Consider the following 23,108-nt stretch of genomic DNA (forward strand, 5'->3'; position numbering starts at 1 on the left):
TCGAAATTAAGATCAATTTTCATAATTTTTGGAGTTAAAGACTCTTTTTCAAAAAGGGTTCGAACAACCTTGACACCCGAAAAAAATAATTTAAATTGAGCTCAAAAACTTCAAAAGAAACTTTTGCCCCACTCGAGCTTTTGCCCCACTTTACTCTAATGGAATTTGTACCAGAATTTCCCAAAAACTCTACTTCTCTTTTAAGTAAGCTTCAACTGATATTTCTTAAAACTATGGATGAGTTAATTAAAAAAAAATCACCAAAATGAATTGTCAGCAATTGAACCAGAATTCTCTGTAAAGGCTTTGTTGATCAAACTCTGAAAAGAAGATGGTTTAGATAGTGAAGTAAACTAGAAAACATACAATTAAACATTGCTTTCAAACGCTTGTGAGCCCATCATGAATTCATCCAGTGAAACTGAACCAATGATTCCAAATGCATTGAAAGTAAACAAACCAAAATGTTTAAAAGTCGACCGCTTACAAAAGTTTGACTACATTCCTTTGAGCTATCGAATAGATCAACAATAACTATACAACGTGAAATAGAGAACATCCGTTTTGAGTTTTAACAATGTAAAATGGTATTTTTCGTTTATCTATGATATAGATCTATGATAGGTGCTCAACAAAATTTAGACGTGTAAATTGAAAGTGGCAATAGAGAACAACCGAAAATATTCTATCATATTTCTTACGAATTTCTTCAATTCCCTTCTTCAACGGATCTAGTACAACCTGCTGTTTTCTTACATATATGCTTGTATTCTTCTCTTTCTACTGTTTTTTTGTCAACTCCTCCCTCACCGATACTTTCTAAATTTTAAAAATAGTTTTCGAAACGCCTGATCAAAGTTAAAACCTATGCTCGACTGACAGAAGCAATTCATTTACAGCTTCTACTTATGAATGATTGGCTACTATTAACGTAAAATTTTAACTCGTCTTTCGTCGGTAAATTGCTTCCGGAAATGAAACAGTACTAATAAGTAGTAAGTAACGATCCTATATGCCTGATCCGAGAGTGAACGATCGAAGATGTTGCATGAGGTGGAAAGTTTTGAAAAAGTGAAAATCCCTATAAATAAGTGCATACGTACTGTTTTAGAAAGTGTTTCTAGGTTAGATGTCACGTCCTTCTCCTTGAACCACCCCGATCTACACTGTGTAGATCGTTCGGGCGTTCGGTTTTTGCATCCTTCTCGCTCTCGCTCTCTCGGTACCAATCTTGGTTTTGTTCTTCTCTTCCTTTGTTTAGATAAGAATAAGCGGCAACAATTCCGTAAAACTAGACCAGTTGTGGTTCATTTGTTGATTTGTTCTTTAATTTGTTTGAGTTGTTTATTAAAATTTACTTATGTTATGAAAGATTGAAAAATTTGTTATTCTATATTGATTTCGTTTGTTTTGTTACATACTCCCCTCGCTTTGAAATAAATTGAATGCTAATCGCAATCAATAATGACTAATCATGAATAACTAGAAATCAACCAGACCAAACTTTCAAAATAAATCTATTTTCATGCTTACTAATGAATATTGCTCTTTCAGCTTAAGTGTAAGATTTCCACGTGGCCTTGCTTGGATGGATCATTTTCGAGAAATTCTTTCCCTAAACGTACTAAACCGTACCGGCTAAAATAATGGCCAAACTGTGTCAAACAAATATCCTAATGATTTCAAATTGCTATCGAGATTACGTACAAGAAAGTATCCTAAGCTTCGCAATGAATTCTACTACACGGACGAAAATGGCGTTAGATTTTGGTGTTCCAGATGGTTTTTGTTGCTCGGCTCTCACTACAGTGACGATTGTGACAAGTGTCCGAATACACCCCTCGACAAGGATGGATGCGAATATCCTTTCGAGTATTTCACGAGAACTAAAATTATCACTAGTATCAGTGCTACTGCTACCACTACTACCCTTACTACTAGTATCGCTAGATTGCGCAGCCTTTGGCCAAGGATTGCCCTCGCTGCTCTCGTTGGAGGCCTTTTTGTCGTCATCACGGTCATCGTCGTCGTCATCATCATCGTAGTCTTCGTCGTGGTGATTGTAGAATTGGTTTACGTTCGGATGATTGAGTTCGTCCAGGTTGTCATCATTGTCATCACCGTTCTTCCGTTCTACGTTTCCTTCGTCTATCTTGGTGTTGTTGGCTCTGGAGATTTGTGCGTTCTCAAACCTGTGCTAGCACCAGTCGCCTTCGTCCGATTCGCTGTAGATTGAGTGCATTCCCACCTTGGGCTTGAATCCGTTGAGGGCCGACGAACCGAACGCACTACCGCCGGTGCGGCCCAGATTGTACAGGTGCTCGTACGATAGGGGTTCCACCCTGAAACGATCTTTCTCTTAGAACGAAGGAGGATTGTGTTGTATCGGTTAAAAGACTGATCATGAACCACGTGAACTTTATTTGGGGACCTTGGACCTTTGTACTCTTTTAGTAGTTTATCGTCCTTATAAATTGAGCGGACCTTATACTATGTATGTGTGACTTCTCAATACTAAAATGACCACGTGGTTCATAAACGGTCCGTTATATATAATTGGTTTTGAACTTTCAGTAATCTTTTGTAGAATAGTTATGTCAGACATAATAAACATTGGTAGAATTAGGGGTTTCAGGGGGATCAGGCAGGAGGTCTCGGGGGCGTTTAAGAAGTTCTCAGGGTATTCTCAAGGGGTTTCAGTGTTTCAGAGGGTTCCGGGGGTCTAAGAGACGCTTAAGAGGATCAGGGTGTTTCAGGGGTTCTCAGGGAAAACCGGGGCCCTGGGAAACTTCACAGGTTCCAGGGGAGTTCCAGCGCTGGTCTTAGGGGCATATCAAGGGTTTTAAGGGGGTACGGCGAGGTCTCAGGGGCTTTTAAATAAATCTCAGGTCTTAGGGGGTTCCAAGGGAATCCAGAAGGCTCCAGGGGGGGGGGGGGGTCGGTTGGTCTCAGGGGAGCATTTCAGGTGCATTTTCGGTGGCTTCAGAGGGTCTCAGGTGCATTATAAGAGGCCCGAGGCGGTTTTAGGGCGATTATGTACACGCAAAAAAAAAATATTTTAAACTCAATAATTCAATAATAGAGTGCTTTGAATCAAAGAAAATAAACCATTGAACCCCGGTTTAATACCATTTTGCTTTGAAGCAAATACATTTGATATTAGTTTCAAAGCATTCTTTTCATTGCTTTAACAATCAAGCCTCCGCGGCATTGATTGTAGTTTCAAATACTTGTTGACTTTGAATCTATCACAACATTGCTTTGAAATTAAGTAATTTTATAATTTTAAAAACTATTTTTTTTTAAACATATATTCATGGACTAAGATTCAAAAACAAAATACATATTTTTGTTTGAAAGTGAAAGCTAAACATAAAAAGGCGAAGGAGAATCGAACATAGGTACTGCTAATATGCTGTACTGATAACGGGTTATCGTTCACGACCAGATCTGCTCTTGAAAATCTGAAGGTATAACTGAATCACCTTGTTCATTTTTGGCATTATGCATTCTTCGATATTGAAAATAAAGAAATATTTTTTTTTTGATCCAACAAAAGTCGCGACTTAGAAACAAAGTCTCTGTAAATTTGGTTTCAATATGTGTTATTTTCCTGCGTGTAATTAACATTTTCTAGTCAAAAAGATTAGAAGGTATTCTTAGAACCACCATAAACCAAAAATAAGAGGTATTAGGTTTTAAGACGTTTCTCAAAACCTCTACAAAACTAGTTGGTCAATAAAATGTTACTTGAGAGAGTTTTAGATGTGTAATATGGAATTCTAGGGATTTCGGTGGCATTTCAGAATGTTTCAAAGGATTTCAGAAGCGTCAGATGGGACTTCAGATGCGTTTTCGGATTTCCGGAGGGTTTCAGGTGCGTTACTCTCTGAAACTTCCAGTAGCACCACTGTTACACCCTGAAAACCACAAGGGGTCATTTATTAATTACGTAAGGGTTTATGAAGGGATTGGGGTGAGGTTGATTGAGACATCTTACGCGCCATACAAAATATTTGGGTTACCATACAAACAAACTAGCAAAGTATTTGGGTTATCATACAAACAATCTAGATTTGGATTTGAAAATGGCGTAACAAACATTGTGAATTTCTGCTCCCGTTCTTGCTGAGCGAATTTACCATTATTCATGTAATCTCTGACCAGTACCGGTTAGAGCAAATTTTCCTCTATCTGATAACGAGATAGGTTTTGATAAATACCTTGAAATACGCCTAGGAGGGACGGAAGAAGCTGAGGCTGGTTCTGGCTGTTCCGCATTTCAATTCGATTATGGAGGTTGCAGGGCCGTAATCCATTTGAAATGCCCTTAGATTTAAGGGTGTTCTTGAAACTCCTCTGAAATGAACCTGATCTAAAATGCCTTGAAATGCCACTGAAACTTCTATAATCCCACTGAAACGCCCTTGAAATCATCATAATCTATTTGGAATGCCCCTGGAATGTTTTTGTAGCATGATAGTCGAGATACATCCTTGATTGTCATGCTACAGTTATTGACACTACATTTGGGTTACTGTTTTCAGAAGGGTTCTAGGGGACTCAGGGGCATTTTAGGGGGTCTCGTGAGCATATCAGAGAATTCCAGGTAGTACCCGGAGGTTTTATAAATGTTCTCAGGGTTTTCAAGGTTCAAGGGTCAAAATGTTTTCAGAGGTTTCAAGGCAGTTTCAAGAGGCCTCAGGGGGCTTCAGGGGATCTCATGGGTTTCGGGGGTTCTCAGAGGGTATCGAGGGCTTCTAGGGAGCCTCAGGGGAATTTTAAGGGGCCTCAGGAGCATATCAGAGAATCCTAGGGGGTACCTGGAGGTTTCAGAAAAGTTTCAGAATGATTCAGGGGGCATCTGGAGGCTGAGGGAAGTTTCACGAGGTCTCAGGGGACTCAGGGGATCTCACGGGGTTTCGGGGTATTTCAGGCCACTGAAGTGCACTGGAACACCCCTGAAATCTCCATAATCCAATCGAATTGCCTTGTAATATCTGTAATCCGTTTGAAGTGCCCTTAGACATTAGGGTGTGTCTAAAACCCCCCTGAAACGAACCGGATCTTGAATGCTTCGATACGCTCCTGAAACCTCCACAATCCCATTGAAACGCCTTCAATTGTAAATGCCCCTGAAACCCCTTGGAAATCCTTTAAAAGGCTTCAGAAGCACCCTGAGACGCACCTTAAAACCCCTTGAAACGTCCCTGAAATGCTATCAAACGTCTCTCGGAACGCTCTTTCAACGTTCCTGAAACCTCGTGAAACTCTCTAGAATGCATTGAAACGCCTCTGAAACCCTTTGTAAACACCCTTTGGGGGCTCCTGAGACCCACCTTCCCTGAATCGCCCTATAAGCCCCTTTGAACGTTCCTGAACCCTCATTAATACTATTGAAACGCGCCTGAAACACCAGCTGTGCTCAAAAGCTTTAAAACCTGCCAGAACGATCTTAAAAGGCTCCTTTGCCACCTGAAACGCCCCAGAAGTTCCTTGGGCTGGAAACTTCCTGGAAACCTCTTTGCCCCATCTCAAATTCCCACGAGCAAGACTTGTTCTCGCGAACTAGATTTCTTCATTAAAGCCTTTGTTTCAGGTGTTTAAAACCGGGTCACAAGTCTTGGGACTGCAAAGGCCCAGATAGAAATAAGCTATACAGGTGATGGGGAAGCGAAGACTATAAGGCATAAGTCTGTACAAGTGGTACACTTCTGAAAATCTGAAAACAGCAAACATCTGGTGAGAGGTCCAAAGGCAAAGTGCCTGACCTTCAAGAGAGCCTAAGCTAGCATATCACAGGGTAGTTAAACCTGCACTACTGCACAGTAACATAGCCCAGCGACCGATGTGTTTGGCAATTAGTTAGTGGAGAACGTATTGCCATCATAGCTTATCTAAACCGCATAACCACCGGAAGGGTCAACCCAGGACGGGTCAAGTCAAGTCTAAGAAGTTGGTGCCAACATCTAACGAGGATTTCGTGGTCACCAAAGTATAGTGTATGTAGTCTTACTCTGTATCTGTTATACTCCTCCTCGGTGGTTGATAGAGCCGGTCACGAAGATGCTGCACTGCATGGCGGTGGAATTTCCAGGGCCAAGGCCGGTGGTAATTACGGGTGATTTCAATGCCCGGGACGAATAGGGAATCCGTTTCATGAACCACCGTCAGATCCTGCTAGAGGCATATCGCACATACCTCTGACCAATGTCGTTACAAAAAGTACTTTTCACCGGAGCGGAGCTGAGTTGTAGTCCCGACCTAACAGTTAGTAGCGGTGTTCTCACGTGTATGCGATACTATCATGCCTATTACCTAGGTAAGTCGGCCCTACGAATGGGACTGTTAAAATCAAGATATTGTAAATCTGCACCGCGGTTGTCTGAAACAAACATGCCAAGTAAGAGAACGCTTCGGGATCAACGCTTCGGGTCCATGGCAAATGCTTCTCCAATCCCACTCGTACATTTCATTGTGTGCAGCATACTATACGGATCTGAATTGTAGAGCAGAGGTAGCACCGCAGTGCTAAAAAATCTAGAATCTTAATACAAATGAAATGTTTAAAATCTGCTCAGGCGTTTTCAAGACTCTACCAGTAGCTTCCCTGCAAGTATAGTGTAGAAGGCTACTACTGTCATATTTGGTAGCGGAGGACATGGCTACTGAAGATTCGCGGGCCTTGGAAAGGGACCACCTGTTCGGTTGGATGCCGGTAGTCCAGCGTGCCTCAAACCAGTCGGTGGCACGATCTTAGTCGACGAATCTCCAACTTTTAGCGACTAGGCTTCGCCTATGATAACGAACATAAGATGCGCACTCCCTACACACCAAAATTTTTGAAATACTTCCAGCACGCCAAAAATCAGCAAAAGAAATTGCTGAATTTCAGCAACATTTTTGCTGAATTTCAGCACAGTTTTGCTGATCAACTGTCAAAATTGCTGGATGGTTCAGCAAGTTGAAAAATAATTGCTGATACTCAGTAATTTGTATTGCTGAATACAATCAGCACGCCAAAAATCAGCAAAGTTTGCTGATTACCAGCGAAAATATTTTGCAGTGTAGGATCGACTGACGAGTGAAAGATGCATGCGGGGCTGGTTTCAACCCTGAAGTAGCTCTGATAATCTTCAGAGAGGTTGCAGCTTTGTATGCAGATAGGTCAATTATGTTAACCGATGGCTCATTAGCACAAGATGGAGTCGGCTATTGAGTGACTGGGGTGGTGGATATAAGCTGATACGGCTGGTTACCTGGTCTCTGTGGTATTTTCTCAGCCGAGGCCTATACATTGCTGCAAGCGTGTCGACATGCAAATGGGTCCCGGCGCGTGGTATTCTCGGACTCCACGTGTTCTCTGTCCGTCCTAGAGCATGAGAAGGTTGACTACCCGTGGTTGATCAAGATGCAAGGGTATACGGACATAATCTTTGTCTGGGTGCTTGAACACGCAGGCAACCCAGGAAATGGGGCTGCCGATGTTTTAGGAAATTGGAGGCGTCATGCTCCATAGGAAATAACCTCCGTTCCCCTCTATGACGCAACCCTCTGGATCGGACCAGGGATTCCAGATGATTTTTTGAAAAATCTATATTCTCAAATATGTATCTTTATTCCACACCAAATTGGGGAGAAAAATCTGTATCCCATACAAAAATAAAATAGCTTCTCTAGCTTACAAGTCTGTATTTCATATAAAACGAAATCTGTGCGGATGCTCAAAAATCTGTAGAATACCGATAAATATGCATATATGGCATCTGGATCGAACAGACCTCGAGGTATGCCTGGAATGCAGGCTGGAACTACAACAGGGAAGCTTTCCTCCGAAAGACACACAAGAGTGGAGTGATGTAGCATACTCTCTAGATAAGGTGGTGCTGACTCGACTGAGAATTGGACACACTCGGCTAGCTCATGGATCGAAAATCGGTGGCAACTCGGCCTATTGCCAGGGATGCGAACAAATACTAGACGTTATTCACACGCTAGAAGAATGTCCTGCACGTGGGGATTTGAGAGTGAAACTCGGCGTGGAAGGTTCAATACGGGAAGGATGCATTATCCAATGATCGAAACGCTGAGAATACGGTTTTATTGCTAATTAGAGGACTGGAGCTCTATGATGCCATCTGCCGAATTAGGACTCTGGTGCTCTATGAAGCTGGATGTAGAAAGTCGCACGCTACGATACGCGAAATATTGTACTGCCACTACGACATAGTACTAGGTAAGGCAGTACCAAGACTTGGAGGTTGACTCTCTATGCATTGAAGTTGAACTTGAATGAAATGACGATGGTGTTCGTCATCAAGAGCGGTAAAGTCAACGTGAGGAAACAACTCCTAATAAACTCTAGTTATTGGTTAAGAAGAATATCCGCCTGGGTATCCAAGAAATCAAAGGATAAATGTAAAGATACAAAATGGGAGGTGGGTGTCAGGTGCAGTGCTACATCACCACTATTCACCGACCAAGGTGTATTAGCACCTGGTGACATTAATAAATGTCGTCACAGCCTAGAGATGAAAGATGCTTTCAGTATGTTATGCAGGACGTCAACGGCGGATCGAACCGGAACGGCGAAGTTGATTGCTGCCGACTCGATCATGTGGAGGAGCCGATGAACTCTAGGAAACTCGCACGGTTTTGCATAGTGTGTAGCCTCATGCTTGCCACATGCGACGGGGACACGACTCCGGACAACTTTGCCAAGAAGTTCAACTCGGATTTTGACGGCTACGAAGTCTTGTTAAATCTAAACGAGTTGTTATCTAACCCGACGTTTCGACACTTTGGATGGTGGCTTCTCCAGGGGAAACTAAAATAATAATATATTATAAATATTTTCCTTATTCAATGTGACTGTTGTTAATTGTTCCCTACTTACGATACGTATTTCGTTTTTTTGTTCACTGTAATTATTTTAGTTTCCCCTGAAGAAGACACCATCCAAAGTGTCGAAACGTCGGGTTAGATAACAACTCGTTTAGATTTAGCAAGACTGCGTAGCCGTCACAATCCGAGTTGTAAAGAATACAGTCGGTTCTCACCTGTTTGTCAAGAAGGTGTTTTTGCTGGAACGCTGTTGTATCGGTTGTCGACCATATCGTCTAAGAACTATGGAAGTTATTGCGCATGGACTCAGGAAATGTCACGAAAATGTCATGGAAAATATGTCATGACATTTTCCAATTCTTCCACTTCCAATGTAAATTGCCATTCGTGAACACAAATCTTTAATAATGTTGATTAATTATGCTAAAATAACGATATCATCAATAAACATTTCTTTCTGGGGGCAGTGGAATGTCAAATAACCTAATGACATTTTTGTGACATTTTACAGCCCTGGTTTCCACTAAAAAGTTACCTCAAGGTTCGGAATAATTTGCAGAGCATACCGGTATCCTGCAAAAGAATTCGACCCTTCTATCGGAACGACTCCCGGGTATGTCATCTTCGTGACAGTAGCCTAGCAGGCAAGTTGGATCTGAACTCGTGGTATGAAATAAAGTCGCCGATAAGACCCGTGGCACGTCCTTCTTCGATGTAAACGATTGGACCTTAGTTGTGGGGAGGTCAAATTGCGGTGCACGCGGACCCAGTATTTAAAATTGTCATTGGGAACCATTTATGAAACTGGCAATGTACCTGCCCAATACCTTGGTGTCCTGCCAAAACGCGAGTCACGAAGTACGTAGGTGCAAGACTAGAGGCAACTAACCTCGAGGGTGCGAACTGCACTAGCGCTCTTTCTAAGCACAACCTTCTGGTTGTCCCGGGAAGACTTGGGCTTGGCGTAGGAATGGGTACGGTTTATGGTTATGTCAAGAATAAATAGTCCCTTCTCAATCGTTGACGTCGGAGCAGGTCTCAGTCTCCTGAAATTCTGAGCTTTCATTTCTATTAGGTCTGTTGAGCAAGGCTGCCCCCCGAAGAAAAATATACTCCTCCCACCTAACCATTCACTTTTAGATACAGTAAACATATGAATTGGGGGTCATCTGGTGACTTTGTTTCATCGGAACAAGTGCTCCATAGTGTTATTCTTAACCAATGGAGACAACCGTTACCGGCACTACAAAGCTTTTTGGCTGATCGAGAAAAGAAGGTAATATTGAAAACCAACCTGGGCCCGTATAGTAAGAAAGAACTCCCTTTTTATACAAGGCCATCAGGCCCTTACGATCTGTTCAGGTTGCTTAGCACTCCATATTTTCTATCGCATGACTTGACACTGTCTCAAATAAAAAAAAATGTGCGTACCATTTTTTTTCCTCCCCTGTTGGGGAAATGAAGCCACTGCGTCCAATAAGTTGAACTTTTGTGGCACGACGCGTCGTCTCCCAGTCAGGTGTAATGGAATCAATAAATCCCAAGACCTTACCAGGTTCTACCACTATTTAGACATCTTTGCCTGCGCGTGTATAAAACACCACAACTGCAAAGCAGATGTTCCGAGGTTTCACGTTCCGTATTACAGAAACGACAGATATCATTCTGAATCTGGCCAATATTTTTCAAGTGATACCTGCTCGGGCAGTGTCCGGTTACTAGGCCAGTGTATGTAGAGTACATAGAGCTCCCTTGTTGAGCTCTAAGAGCTTTTTCGTTTTATAAGCATTCAGTGTTATAAATCGTTTTGACTGATTGCAATTTTTGACATCCATCCAATTGGATACCACCCTCTGCTCAGCCCAGCATTGCGGACCAAAGACCAGGTCCCAAAGAAACCCTTCTCATCCCTACCGTAGCCCCCGCAGTTCACGGCCGGGCCATTTACCTCTCGTAATCGGTATCCCGGGCGGAGTCCCGCGCCCGCTCCAGCTCCCGCTCGATCTCAAACAGCTCCCGCTCGGTATCTCGGAACACGTACCGGGAGCCGTAGTCCCGTTCCCGTTCTCGCAGTCGTTCCCGTTCCCGGTCCCGTTCGCTTTCCGTGTGATGATAGATGCGTGGATCGCGCGATATTTCGCCGCGCGAGTTCGGCAACGAATGAACACCGTATGGCAGCGAGTGAGTGTTTAGCGATAGATGGAGACTTTGCTGTAGAAGAGAAATGATCAAGGCTTATTTTGATGTTCTCGAACGATTGGGCGGCTATGGAACTTACATGCGTAGGACTAGTGTTTAACCGCGGGAAATTAATATTAGTAGACTTTAACTGTAGTGTAGTTGGTTTTATTGGTCTTGGTGGCAGTCTTCTTCCGAAATCTCTGTGTGATTGTAATACTGGATAAGTGTGCTGGATGTACGGGCGAGATACTGGAAAGAGAAAGAAGGTTTCGGTCCTAGAGGGTATCGTCTGTAGGAGATCATCCGTGAGCTCGTAACCTACCGATTTCCTCTCGATACCGTTCGCGCTCGCGTTCCCTTAGCTCCTGCAGCCGGGCTGGACTTGGCGATCGTGACCTCTGGCAAAGGCTGGTCGTTCCGTACGGGTGTATCCTCCGGTTGTACCGATGGTGGGCGCTGATCTGCGTGTCCAGCCGCGTTGGCGAGGGCGAACGTGCCGGACTGGTGGCTACGGACCAGGAACCTTTATGTTTTCAAAATTGCAAATCTTTGTACATTGTGTTCGTGTACTGTAGTCGTGTATCTATATTCATTTTCTTGAGGATAAATAATCGCTAGTAGCGCTGCACTGACTGGTGGAGGGGGTAGAGGCACAATTCCAAAGCACGCTGCTAGTCGGCGCTGTTCGTGTGAGCGGCAACAGGGGGATAAGGGGAGGACATGCAGCGCGCTAGGGGGTGTATTAACTCGGGACAAAACGCTAGATTTCTAAGCACTTGGGCGCCGTGTTCTAATTTGTTTTTGTATTCGTGTGAGGCTATTATGGACATGCTGTGTTTTGCTAAAATTGAACTGCTAAGCTAGTTTTAGAAATATTTCATAATAAACGGAACTATTTGATTCATGATGGAAACGGGATCTCTACGAAGTATACATTCTTTAAAAAGTGGTGTCATAATTTAGGTAAACATGTTATTAGTAATATACCTTCTTATTAAGATGATCCTTAACGCTTTTTATCAAACTTTATTTTGCACTGTCAGGTTTTGTTGATCTCGATGAAGAAATTGTTGTAATCCATCAGCTTAGAGTTTTGTTCTCAGGATTTTTTTTTTTCTGATAATTGATTCTGATTCAAAATTCATTTAACGTATGCATGACCATGAAGTTATTTTTTACACGAGTTGATACTGGCTGGTGAATTCTCAGCAATTACTTCAATGAGATCTATTTACGAACAAAAGCATAAAGTAAACATTTTGTTCACAGGTAAGTTATCTTTGCTAACTGACATTCAAACGACTGATCAAAATTAGCAGGACAAAAAACTTAACAGTATCCTAACGTTATGACATACGATCACTTAGATATCGATGAAAAAGTTACAGACACCACTATATTATTGAAACGAACAAATCTATCAACTGCTAGAAAAACATCATGCGAAAACTACAACTTGATTGAAATGAGTGAATTTGGGACTCATGATTCGATCATTTATTTAATTCCTGACGCAACCTGGCAAACCTTCATTACTTTTAACCAGTCCTTTAGCGGTCAGTCACCGCAACTGACAAACTTACCAAACCCTCGCGATCAGGAAAATAAATATAGGTACGGTTGTGGGGGGAATGGAGTATGTGAGTGGTGCAAAATGCGGAACAAAAATACCTCTATCATATCTATAGCGCCCATAGTGGTGCCTACCAATTAGGTGATCCCTACGTGCAATTTCCACCACGTTGGACACCGTCTCCGAGAATCCAATGTCGTGGTGTAGGTGCCTCGGACTAGGTGAACGCTCCAGAGCTGAACCCCTCCTGCAATAGACAGAAACACAAACCAATTACCGCCGGTGGAACCCCCAATGCCTACCTAGATAATGCCATGGATGGTAACCGTACTGTATGCTGGGTGATCGTCGATGGGCACCCCGGGCATCGTGGCCTCCCGGATGCAGATGTCCATCGTCGATGTAGGCTTCCTGAATCTCGTGGCTTTTCCGGTCCTGCAGATCCGGCGCATCACATTCCAGCTGGACACACTTGTTGTTTCGCCACGTCTCCAGCAGCAGTATCCCGGCGTAGATCTTCCCGACGGTCATCTTTCCTGTGTTCAGCATTTCCTTCGGAGGTACCAGCAGGTCGATCATCTTCTTTGCCTGGATCGGCCAAATTTGCTTGATCGTTTGCCGTAGTTCGCTATCGGCTTGGTCCATTTCTTCGGCTGAAATGAGAACAAATATTAAAGTAACCTAGTGTCATAGGCAACACACGGATCTTACCGGGTCTCATCTTTATGCTCAAATTCTCCCGAATCAACGCAAACAATGTCGTGGTAAAACTCACTCTTCCCTCTTCGTCCAGCGGCATGTTCATCCGGGTTAGCTTCTTGTACGCAAGCCTATTCGGACACTTGTTCCCAAAACCAAGCGGTGGGGCCATGTTCTTCAGCATGTCGAACATTTCGGTGAAGTGCAGTTTCCCCCTGGAACATAAACAAACGTGGATTGTACGTGATGTTTTAAGGTTCTTTAAGTGTAAGTGAGAACTTACGATGCGGATGGGTCATACTCGGCCCATATCCTCACGAATTCGTCCAAGTGATGAGCACCCAGAATACTGGAGTCCCGTGTCAGATAGTCGAAGTTGTCCATGATGACAGCGACGAACAGATTCAACATCTGGAAACGACGACACAAGTGATTATAAAAACTGAAGAATCAGTCAGAATTAATACATTACCAAGAATGAGCAAAAGAAGATGAAGGATACAAAGTATCCATAGGCAAGTGTCGAGCCGCAAGTTTCGTTCGGTTTGTTTGCCCGGGGATCACAAGGACGCCCCTTGAGACAAGCCAACATGATGTTCGGCCAAGATTCTCCCGTTGCACACCTGAAGAGAAAATAAACATATTCAGTATACTTGTCCAGTGGACTCTCTCAGCTCCTTCTAAAAACTTGAGAAGTACTCACCTAAACAGTAACATCAGACCGTCCAGGAACGATCTGAAATTGTTGTGACGACTGATGGCAGTGTCCGGATCTAATTCTATATTACCAAAGACCTGTAACGAAAATTAATAGTTTTCAGTACCTCGTCAATTGATAATTGTGTGTGCTGCAGATGTCATACGAGAACATCAAACGGCTTCCCCATTTCACCGCCCAGTCATTGAAGTCAACCGCTATTACCACCGGCCTTCACCCTGTTAGCAAGGCCGTCATACAGTCCAGCATCTGCGTGAACTGCACGATGGGCCCCGGCAGAGGCGCATAACAGCTACAAAAAGAAGACCCCTTTACTTTGGCGACCACGAAGCCCTAATAGGTACTCGCAGAAAAATAAATTGTAAACACAATTAAATTCTAGTTTAAATCAACAAATTTTTCAGTTTACTATAGCGACAAACTGATTTCTAGTTTAAACTGAGCTGTTCTATTGTTTGATAATACAAATATTTTCATTTGTTGAAATTTTTGACAGTTCGTTAAAACAAACAGAGATTTGGTATTTTCATCATGAAATAATGGATTGATACAAATGCAAAGACCTAAATATTCCCACGCCTTCCGATATTCAAAGTCAATTCAACTGAAACAAAAATGCATTTTCACCCCACATTCCCAACAGCTGCCCGGGGGGGGATTTTAGATTCAATTTTCATCGTAGGGTCTACCTACCTCACGCACGGCATATTGGAAGCAACGAAAATCGCACCATTCGTTACTAACCTAGTTTTTATAACCCATCATCGTCCGGTGGTGGCCGGGTGCGATCATGTTGCAACGCGCTAGGTCCGATCAGTGTGGTGCAATTTCAATTACGCTTGGGACAACGATGGGTAATGAACCCGAAAGAATGATATGGAACCGCGACATCCTATTGATCGCGCTGGAACAAAGATTGTTTATTTTTTGTTTCGATTGGCGGCATACGGCGCCGGACTTATTTTGCACTCGATTTGTTTTGACTTCGAGTTAACTGAAAGAAAAGAATGTGGGGGTATAATTTCAACCAACATCCGCGGCCGGGGCTTGGTAGGGTCACTGTGCCCAAGTAAGGTACACTTCAATAACAAAGCGGGTGCTTTGTTTTGGAGAATTTGGTGCCAAATTCCAAAGACGATGAGGATGATGATGGTGACGATGATGATGATGGGGAGAATGATAATGACGTCGATGGTGGGGTTCAATTCTTTCACACACCCAAGCATTGTATACGCTCAAGTGAGGCGGGGCTAGAAGATGTAGGCCTTGGTGTAAAGATTCTCAGTAGGTTTTGTGCGAACACGCCCAAGTCAGGCGTGGTTAGGATATTTAAGTTTTTCGTTGGCATTAAGATTCTTGGTAGGGTTTTGGATACGCCCAAGTTGGTTCGGGCATTGTTAGGAATTATCATGACATCTTCGGCAAGACGAGAATGATCGTAGGAATTTTAGACACGCCCAAGCTGGTTCGGGTATTGCTAGGAAATTTAGGCTATAAATACGGAGGCTTTGGCTTCAGTCGGGGTCAGTTGTCGAGAGTTCGGTGACAACGTTAACGCAGGCAGCACATCGGATAAGTCTTGAGCTCCCATGTGGGACACCTCTAGATACTGTCCAAATAAAGGCTGTAGGTTAGTATGGGACAAACATCAAATCCTCGCTCCAGTCGACTTTTTAGATCCCATTTAGGACCCATATGAACTGTGCAAAATTTCAGAGCAATCGGTGAAACTATAATTTAGCGCAAGCGGTTCAAAGTTTTCATAGGATTTACTATGGGAAAAGTTACACTTTCAGATAAAAAATCCCAGAGGTCGTCCCTTGTCTCCTTAATTCAAATCGATCAATGTTTCTTGTAGAAAAATCAATTATGAAACTTTCCTTCGAAGACCGCAAAACAATTGGATGCTTGTGGAAAAAGTTATTGATTTATTACCGATTAGTGATCCAATGAACGGCTTTTTGTTTTGTTTTATTAGCAGCACTGTAGCTGCTGCCTTGGCTGCTGCTGTTTCTGGGGGTGGTGATGCCTCCCGCCACCCCATGCAACAACGGCAGCAACAGTGCTGCTGATAAAACAAAATAAAAAGCCGTTCGTTGGATCACTAATCGGTAATAAATCAATAACTTTTTCCACAAGCATCCAATTGTATTGCGGTCTTCGACGGAAAGTTTCATAATTGATTTTTCTACAAGAAACATTGATCGATTTGAATTAAGGAGACAAGGGACGACCTCTGGGATTTTTTATCTGAAAGTGTAACTTTTCCCATAGTAAATCCTATGAAAACTTTGAACCGCTTGCGCTAAATTATAGTTTCACCGATTGCGTTGAAATTTTGTACAGTTCATATGGGACCTAAATGGAATCTAAAAAGTCAACTGGAGCGAGGATTTATTTTTTCCATACAAGCGTGTACCATACTACTGTAGGTAGGACGTAGTGTATTCAAGAAGAAGCTGGAAGTGTCTCTAGTAGTTTGGTGAAGAAATACAGAAAATGTTAAGGTGATATAAGAAAAAGTGAATCGTTGTAATATAAGATACGTGATGGTTTGTGATACTTCAATATAGTTTATTAAAACTGTGTCGGACTGTAATGAAATGAAAGATATCACATTCCGTGTTGTGTTTAATGCAGCCCCTGGACGGTACAGGGCGCTTCATATGGTGACAGCGAAAAACTGTTCGACAATTAGAACAGCGGGACGCCAATTTTCTGACTGGAAGAAGAAATCAGTGTCAGAATCAGTGCAAACCATAAACATTGAACAGTTTTGAACAATTGAGAAGAAAACAATGTTACAGACTGGATGGAAAAGATGAAATTCGTGGCAGCGCAAGTGATAGTGGAATACAACGTAGCACGGAATTGGAAATGGCAACGCAACAACCTGTGTATGGAACCGAGAGTCTGGACCAATGGACATCATTCAGCCTGCATTATTTGATGGTATCGTGAGTATTAACCTTTTAAATGATTAAGTGTTTTGAGATGGTTTAAATTTTTGTGAGTTGGTTTGAAATGATGAAAAATTTTTACGATATAAACAAAAACATTTTAATTGAAATACTGTTGTGGAAAAAATAAAGAAGTTATTCAAAAAATTATAAAAAAAAGGAAATCATAGTGATTTTCAATAAATAATGGAAAAATATAACAAGAATAATGATTTCAAGAAGAACAAGTGGATGAAAAATACGAACAAATAACACTAGTTAACAAAATCAAAGGAAAGTCGCGGACTTCTGTTAACGATTAAAATTATTGATGCATAATAACGTGCTGATTTTGAGTCCGTGTTTAAAATAAGAAAACTAAGAAGTACAGTTTTTTTTATTATACGAGACAATCGCAACCAAGTTTTTTTTTAGAATTTACTAAAATTCAAAAATCTCAAGTTACAATTCACCAAATTTAAATATCTTTTTTGCAATAAGAGGAAGCTGAATGTAATATGTTTTGAATATCTGATTATTTTTTTTCTCGTCAGATTAGATATTGATGAGTATTGGGAACAATCTCCTTAAATTGTAGCAAAATATTCAATAAATAAAACAAGATTTGTATTTTTCTTTCAAAAAAAAAAATCTTTAGCAGTTGTAGCAATGTTGATTCAAAATCGTCAGCTTTGTACGGGATATCGAAAATATTTTCAGCTCTACTGTATTTTTCTTTCCTTATGCTTTCAAACTTAGGGCATAATTTTACACTAAACATGATTTTCAGCTGTGAACTAGCATTACAATGGAATGGAATCAATTAAAAGTTGAAAAAAAAAATAATAATTTTGTAACTATGCAACAGACCGGCAACAATTAGGTCGTGTTAATTTGAATTAAAAAAAAATCAGTAAAAATATCAACATAAAAATGGCCACGAATACAATGGATGAAATAGGCAACAATAGTGGAGCGAACAACGCTAGATTTGAATTTCCAATAGGTTTTGCTATACAGTGTATTCCAGAATTTTATGGTAGTGCGTGTGAATTGGATGCTTTCATATATCAAATAAATTGTTTTTTGAAACCCATAAAACGGATAACTGATGCTAGTGAAAGGAAAAATGCAGAAACCATACTCATTCAAATTGCACTGTCTAAACTTAAAGGCCCAGCAGCGTTAAAATTTAAATACATTCTTGCAAATACTTGGGATAAAGTGAAAGATAATCTCCAAAAAGTATTCGGAATTAGTTTACAATTGGAAGAACTGTTTAACAAAATAGAGACCCTTGAGCAAGGCAAGTGTGAAAGTTTTAAAAGCTACAAAGAACGCGTTCTTCAACTTAAGAAAAATATTGATGAATTTGAAAAAGATTATGTTAAAGATCCTACAATTGAGTCATACGCTCAAAGACATTTAAGAATACATTTTCTAGCGGGGTTGAAAGATAGAAATTTGAATTTTTTTGCAAAAACGAAAAAAGAAGAGTCATTGGAGGATTTGGTAGATTACCTACAAGAAGAATGCATCGAGGTAGAACAACAAGAGCGCGTCGAACAGAGATTGAGGGATTCACACATTGCAGAATCTTACAGGCAACAAAATAAAGAACAGAGATTCAGTAATCCACTAGGTATCGACCACAACTTTCATTACGATAAAAGTAGATTCAACCAGTCCGAAATAGTGCATGAGGGAAATTTCAACAATTATAGAAATCTGGGACAACAAGAAATTTATCGTGGTGATTACCAGACAAGTTTTAATGAAATAACACCTTATTGGACCAACAGAACTTTTGATGAACGCGACATGGGAATTCAAAACAACAACATTTACTATAATGAACGAAAAAACTAAATAGCCGGAGGTTCGTTAATTGCGTCCGATCACTCCGTCAATCAGAAAATAATTTAGAAAGGCGCTTATATGCTGCAAGTAATAAGAAAATTATGCCCATGAACATAAATAAGAGTTATAACATACCACAAAAACAATTGGTTCAATTTGATAAATGCATTCCAGCACAAGAAAAAGTATTTATACATTGGACGGGCAACAATCAATTTATGTTAAATATCCCCACTGTAGAAAGACCATACACGAAAATCAATTACATGATAGACACAGGCTCACAACTAAACATATTAAGATGGGATGCAGCCCCTAGAATCGGAGCAACAGACATAGATTATTCTGAATCTGAAAAGTTTTTGATTTCGGGATTCAATGAAAGTCAAACAAGAACGCTCGGATCTACTGAAGTTAGTTTAATAATTGGGAAGTCTAAGTATAAGATAAAATTTTATTTAGTTCACCACTTAAATGTACATGGTATCATAGGAGCAGAATTTTTGAAACAGCATACATTATATATTAGCCAGAACTTTGATTACATAGCCCTACGCAAGCCAGATAGTGTAGAATATAATATTAACAATATTACAACAACAAAGTACGTAATAGTATCAGATAAATCTTGTCAGACTGATTTACAAGATAATAGTAATTGTATACAATATGATAACAATGACAAAAGCTGTCAAGTAAATTTTGATATTGATGAAGTCATACATGATGAAATAGTTACACAGCCAATCGTACCGAAAAAAGATTATTCATGCAATATGTGCCTTTATGAGAAGTATTATGAAGACGAGGAATGTATAAATCAACATTTTGATGAAGAATATTATAATAATGGATGTTACAATAAGAATGTAGAGGCCGGGAATCAATATACGCCGGAGGATTTAGATTCAAACCAAGATCTAAGTTTGACAGATAATTTGAATTATGAACAAATACAAGGTAAAAATCGTATCGAAAAATTGCTAGATACAATTGATTTGAAGCATTTGAAAAGCGCTAATTACGACGCAATGGAAAATATAATGGCAAGATATTGTGATGTATTTTATTTGAAAGGGGATCACCTGACAGTAACAGATGCAGCAGTACATGAAATTGAAACAACGACTAATGTGCCAATAAATAAAAGGCAGTATAGGTTCCCTGAATCAACAAAGAAACAAATTAATGAGGAAATTGAAGAAATGCGTCGGCAAGGGATTATTAGGCCCAGTAAAAGTCCTTGGAATGCACCTGTTTTATGCATACCAAAGAAAAATTTAGACGAAGAAGGAAACAAAAAGCATAGAATTGTGGTAGATTTTAGGGCATTGAATTTGATAACTAAACCATTTGTATATCCGATTCCACAAATAAATGAAATATTGGATAGCCTAGGCGATAGCAAATACTTTTCAACAATTGATCTGAAATCCGGATTTTATCAAGTTCCTATAGACCCAAGAGATGCTGCAAAAACTGCATTTTCTACACCCAAAGGTCATTTTGAATTCACGAGAATGCCTATGGGGCTTAGAAACAGTCCCTCAACTTTTCAAAGACTGATGAACACAGTTTTATTTGAAATTGAAGATGTTAAAGCAATCGTTTATTTGGATGATATAATTGTTTTTGGAAGAACAATTCAAGAGCATAACGAGAATCTGATTAAAGTTTTGAAATCTCTTCGTAAACATAATTTTAAAAATTGAACCAACAAAATGCCAAATTTTGAAAACCGAATTGAAATTTTTAGGACATACAGTTGATAAAAATGGTATTCGTCCGCTCGATGGTAATATTAAGGCTATACGAGAAATGGCAATACCAAAAACTGTAAAAGGAGTGCGATCATTCCTAGGAACAGTAAACTTTTATGGTAAGTTTATACCAGGAATTGCAGAAAAACGAAAACCTCTGAATGATCTATTGAAGAAAAATGTAAAATTTAACTGGACCTCAGAGTGCCAGAAAGCATTTGAAGAATTGAAAAACTTTTTAACGTCTGACTCTTTGCTAGTGAGACCAAATTACAAGGACACATTTGTTTTAACGACAGATGCCAGTGAATACGCTATTGGAGCAGTTTTATCGAATGAAAAATCAATTGACAGACCCATAGCTTACGCTAGTAGGGGACTTATTGGAGCAGAACGAAAATATCATACAATTGAGAAAGAATTACTGGCCATAGTATGGGCAGTGAATTATTTCCGTCATTATATCTACAATCAGAGGTTTATTGTTTACACAGATCATAGACCATTGATCTCAATATGGCATCTAAAAGAAACTTCATCAGTCCTCACACGTTTGCGTTTGAAATTGCAAGGATTGGAATGCGAAATTCGATACAAACAAGGAAAGGATAACGTTGTAGCGGATTTTCTCTCTAGGCTAAATCCAGACAATGAATCAGAAGAGCAGAGTCATCCAGCCGATGAAATTAAAACCGCAAGGTCGAAATTAATTGCTGTGGTCACCCGACAGCAAACGAAAAGAGCAGAACAAGAAAACGTATCCAACCAAAAACACCGCGACCGCGATCAAGCGAACAAACAGCTGATGAAAAACTACACCATTTCTGGCCACAATAACGGGGGCGCGATCGCTGACCGGGACCATGAAAGCGAGGGAACCAAAACAAAAACGCAAAAGATGACCTATATGAGTGATAGCGTAAATAATAATTGCACGGGCTCCGACCTACGAGGCATAAACAAGGTGTCAAATATACCTCCAGCAAGAACGAGTGCGATATCGGACGAGGCTGAAGTTGTGGAATCCATTATGGCCGACGTTTTCGATTTATGCAATAACACACATACTAATGACACATTTGCGGCAAGCGCATATGATGAATTTTTAGAGATGTCCAAGAATAATCCAATTGATGTAAATCGATTGAAAATTTCTAGGAATTTGAAAAGTGCAGATGCTGATTGTAACATTGTAATTTTGAATAGCAGATCAGCATTTAATGAAATTTCAAAAATTATTGATTTACCCCATGGGCTGAAAGATTTTTGCGAAGATGGAGTTGTTTCTATTCCAGATAGTAATTTATTCGGAATTATTGTGGAAGGCAAAAGTAATTCAATGATTAATACCAAAACATTCTTTTACAAACTTAGCAACTGCTTCAATCAAAATAAAGCGCCGATAACAGCGTCCAAAAATATTCATTTGATTTCGTTCAGAAAGATTAAACAATTTGAAGTACTTGAGATGATTCAATTTTTAGCTTTGAAAAATCAAATTACGTTAAGCCTTTATAACGCAGATTCGGAACGCATTGAAGTACGTAATGAAGATATCGAAACAATTCTTCGAGAGTTCCATGATGCTCCTTTAGGCGGACATGTTGGAGCAAGGCGAATGCGGAAACACATTGGTCTTATTTTTAATTCAGGGTGGCCACTCAACTCGGCAAAATAAATTCCCGGTTATTTCCCGGTTTTTCCCGGTACCTAAAATTTTTTCCCGGTTTTCTAGAAATTGATTTATATGGTTAAATCGGAACACTGATATTGCTACTTTCTATTTTCTCACTTTTCTGATTTTGTAAACAATTTAACCTTACTGGAAGCGCACCATTGTCAAAGATCTAATAATGTCAAAAAATATAATTCATCATAAACAGCCCAAGTGAAGTAGACTTTTGACTCAATTGATCGCGTTCTAGCAGGTTGACAATTTATGGCGGCTTTAATAAATTTTACATTTATATATTTTTTGAATTCCCCAACAACATAACACCATAACTGTTCAATTTTATGTTTTAAGCTTGAACTGTTTAACGCTCAAAATGACATAAAAATACTTGAATGCGATTTTTTGTACCAGAAGTTCTTTTGTGTTGTGCAAGTTATCAACATTCAAAATTCAGAAAACGTTAGTAAAATCTCGAACAAAGCGAAAACTTAATCATGCCTAACAATTAGAAGCGAATGAGCCCTGCTAAATATTTGAGCATCTTTGGTGGAAAAACAAAATCCAATATAGGCTTCATTTAGTAAGAAGCCCATATTTTCTCTAGTCTTAAAAACTTAAAATATTTCTCAAGAAAGTATTTTCGGAATTTTATACATATTAGATATGCTCTATTCAAAGTTAGGGTAGAGATTTCTAATAGAAATGCCAAATGAAATTTTTGAAAAAAAAAACTCAAATCAATTTCTCGAGAATCTACTGTAGCAATCCCTGGGAGATTATTCGAAAAATCTCTTGAAGAAACTTGTAAAGGTAATCTGGAATGTAAAAACTGTTTGTGGAATCTCTGGAATAATTATTA

At 40.2% G+C, this 23,108-nt stretch overlaps 1 protein-coding gene across 9 annotated transcripts in view; it reads right to left on the reverse strand.

Annotated features, from left to right (window-relative positions):
* Positions 1–394: 394 nt before the first annotated feature.
* Positions 395–23,108, reverse strand: part of LOC109399355 (voltage-dependent calcium channel type A subunit alpha-1) — a 119,590-nt gene continuing 96,876 nt past the window's right edge. Inside the window, exons 17-26 of one of the 9 annotated variants that reach the window (XM_062858481.1) lie at positions 14,001–14,092; positions 13,770–13,920; positions 13,581–13,708; positions 13,310–13,512; positions 12,930–13,251; positions 12,733–12,845; positions 11,348–11,533; positions 11,123–11,274; positions 10,793–11,055; positions 395–2,352 (exon numbers count right to left, since the gene is read on the reverse strand). In XM_062858481.1, the coding sequence (XP_062714465.1) occupies positions 2,289–2,352; positions 10,793–11,055; positions 11,123–11,274; positions 11,348–11,533; positions 12,733–12,845; positions 12,930–13,251; positions 13,310–13,512; positions 13,581–13,708; positions 13,770–13,920; positions 14,001–14,092 (1,674 nt within the window). In that variant the 3' untranslated portion in view covers positions 395–2,288. Of the gene's footprint in view, positions 2,353–10,792; positions 11,056–11,122; positions 11,275–11,347; positions 11,549–12,696; positions 12,846–12,900; positions 13,252–13,309; positions 13,513–13,580; positions 13,709–13,769; positions 13,921–14,000; positions 14,093–23,108 lie in introns of all 9 variants that reach the window. The other 8 variants (XM_062858480.1, XM_062858478.1, XM_062858477.1 and 5 more) reach the window with 8 other exon arrangements.

The sequence above is a fragment of the Aedes albopictus genome, chromosome 3 (assembly GCF_035046485.1).
Source record: "Aedes albopictus strain Foshan chromosome 3, AalbF5, whole genome shotgun sequence".
Lineage (NCBI taxonomy): Eukaryota > Metazoa > Arthropoda > Insecta > Diptera > Culicidae > Aedes > Aedes albopictus.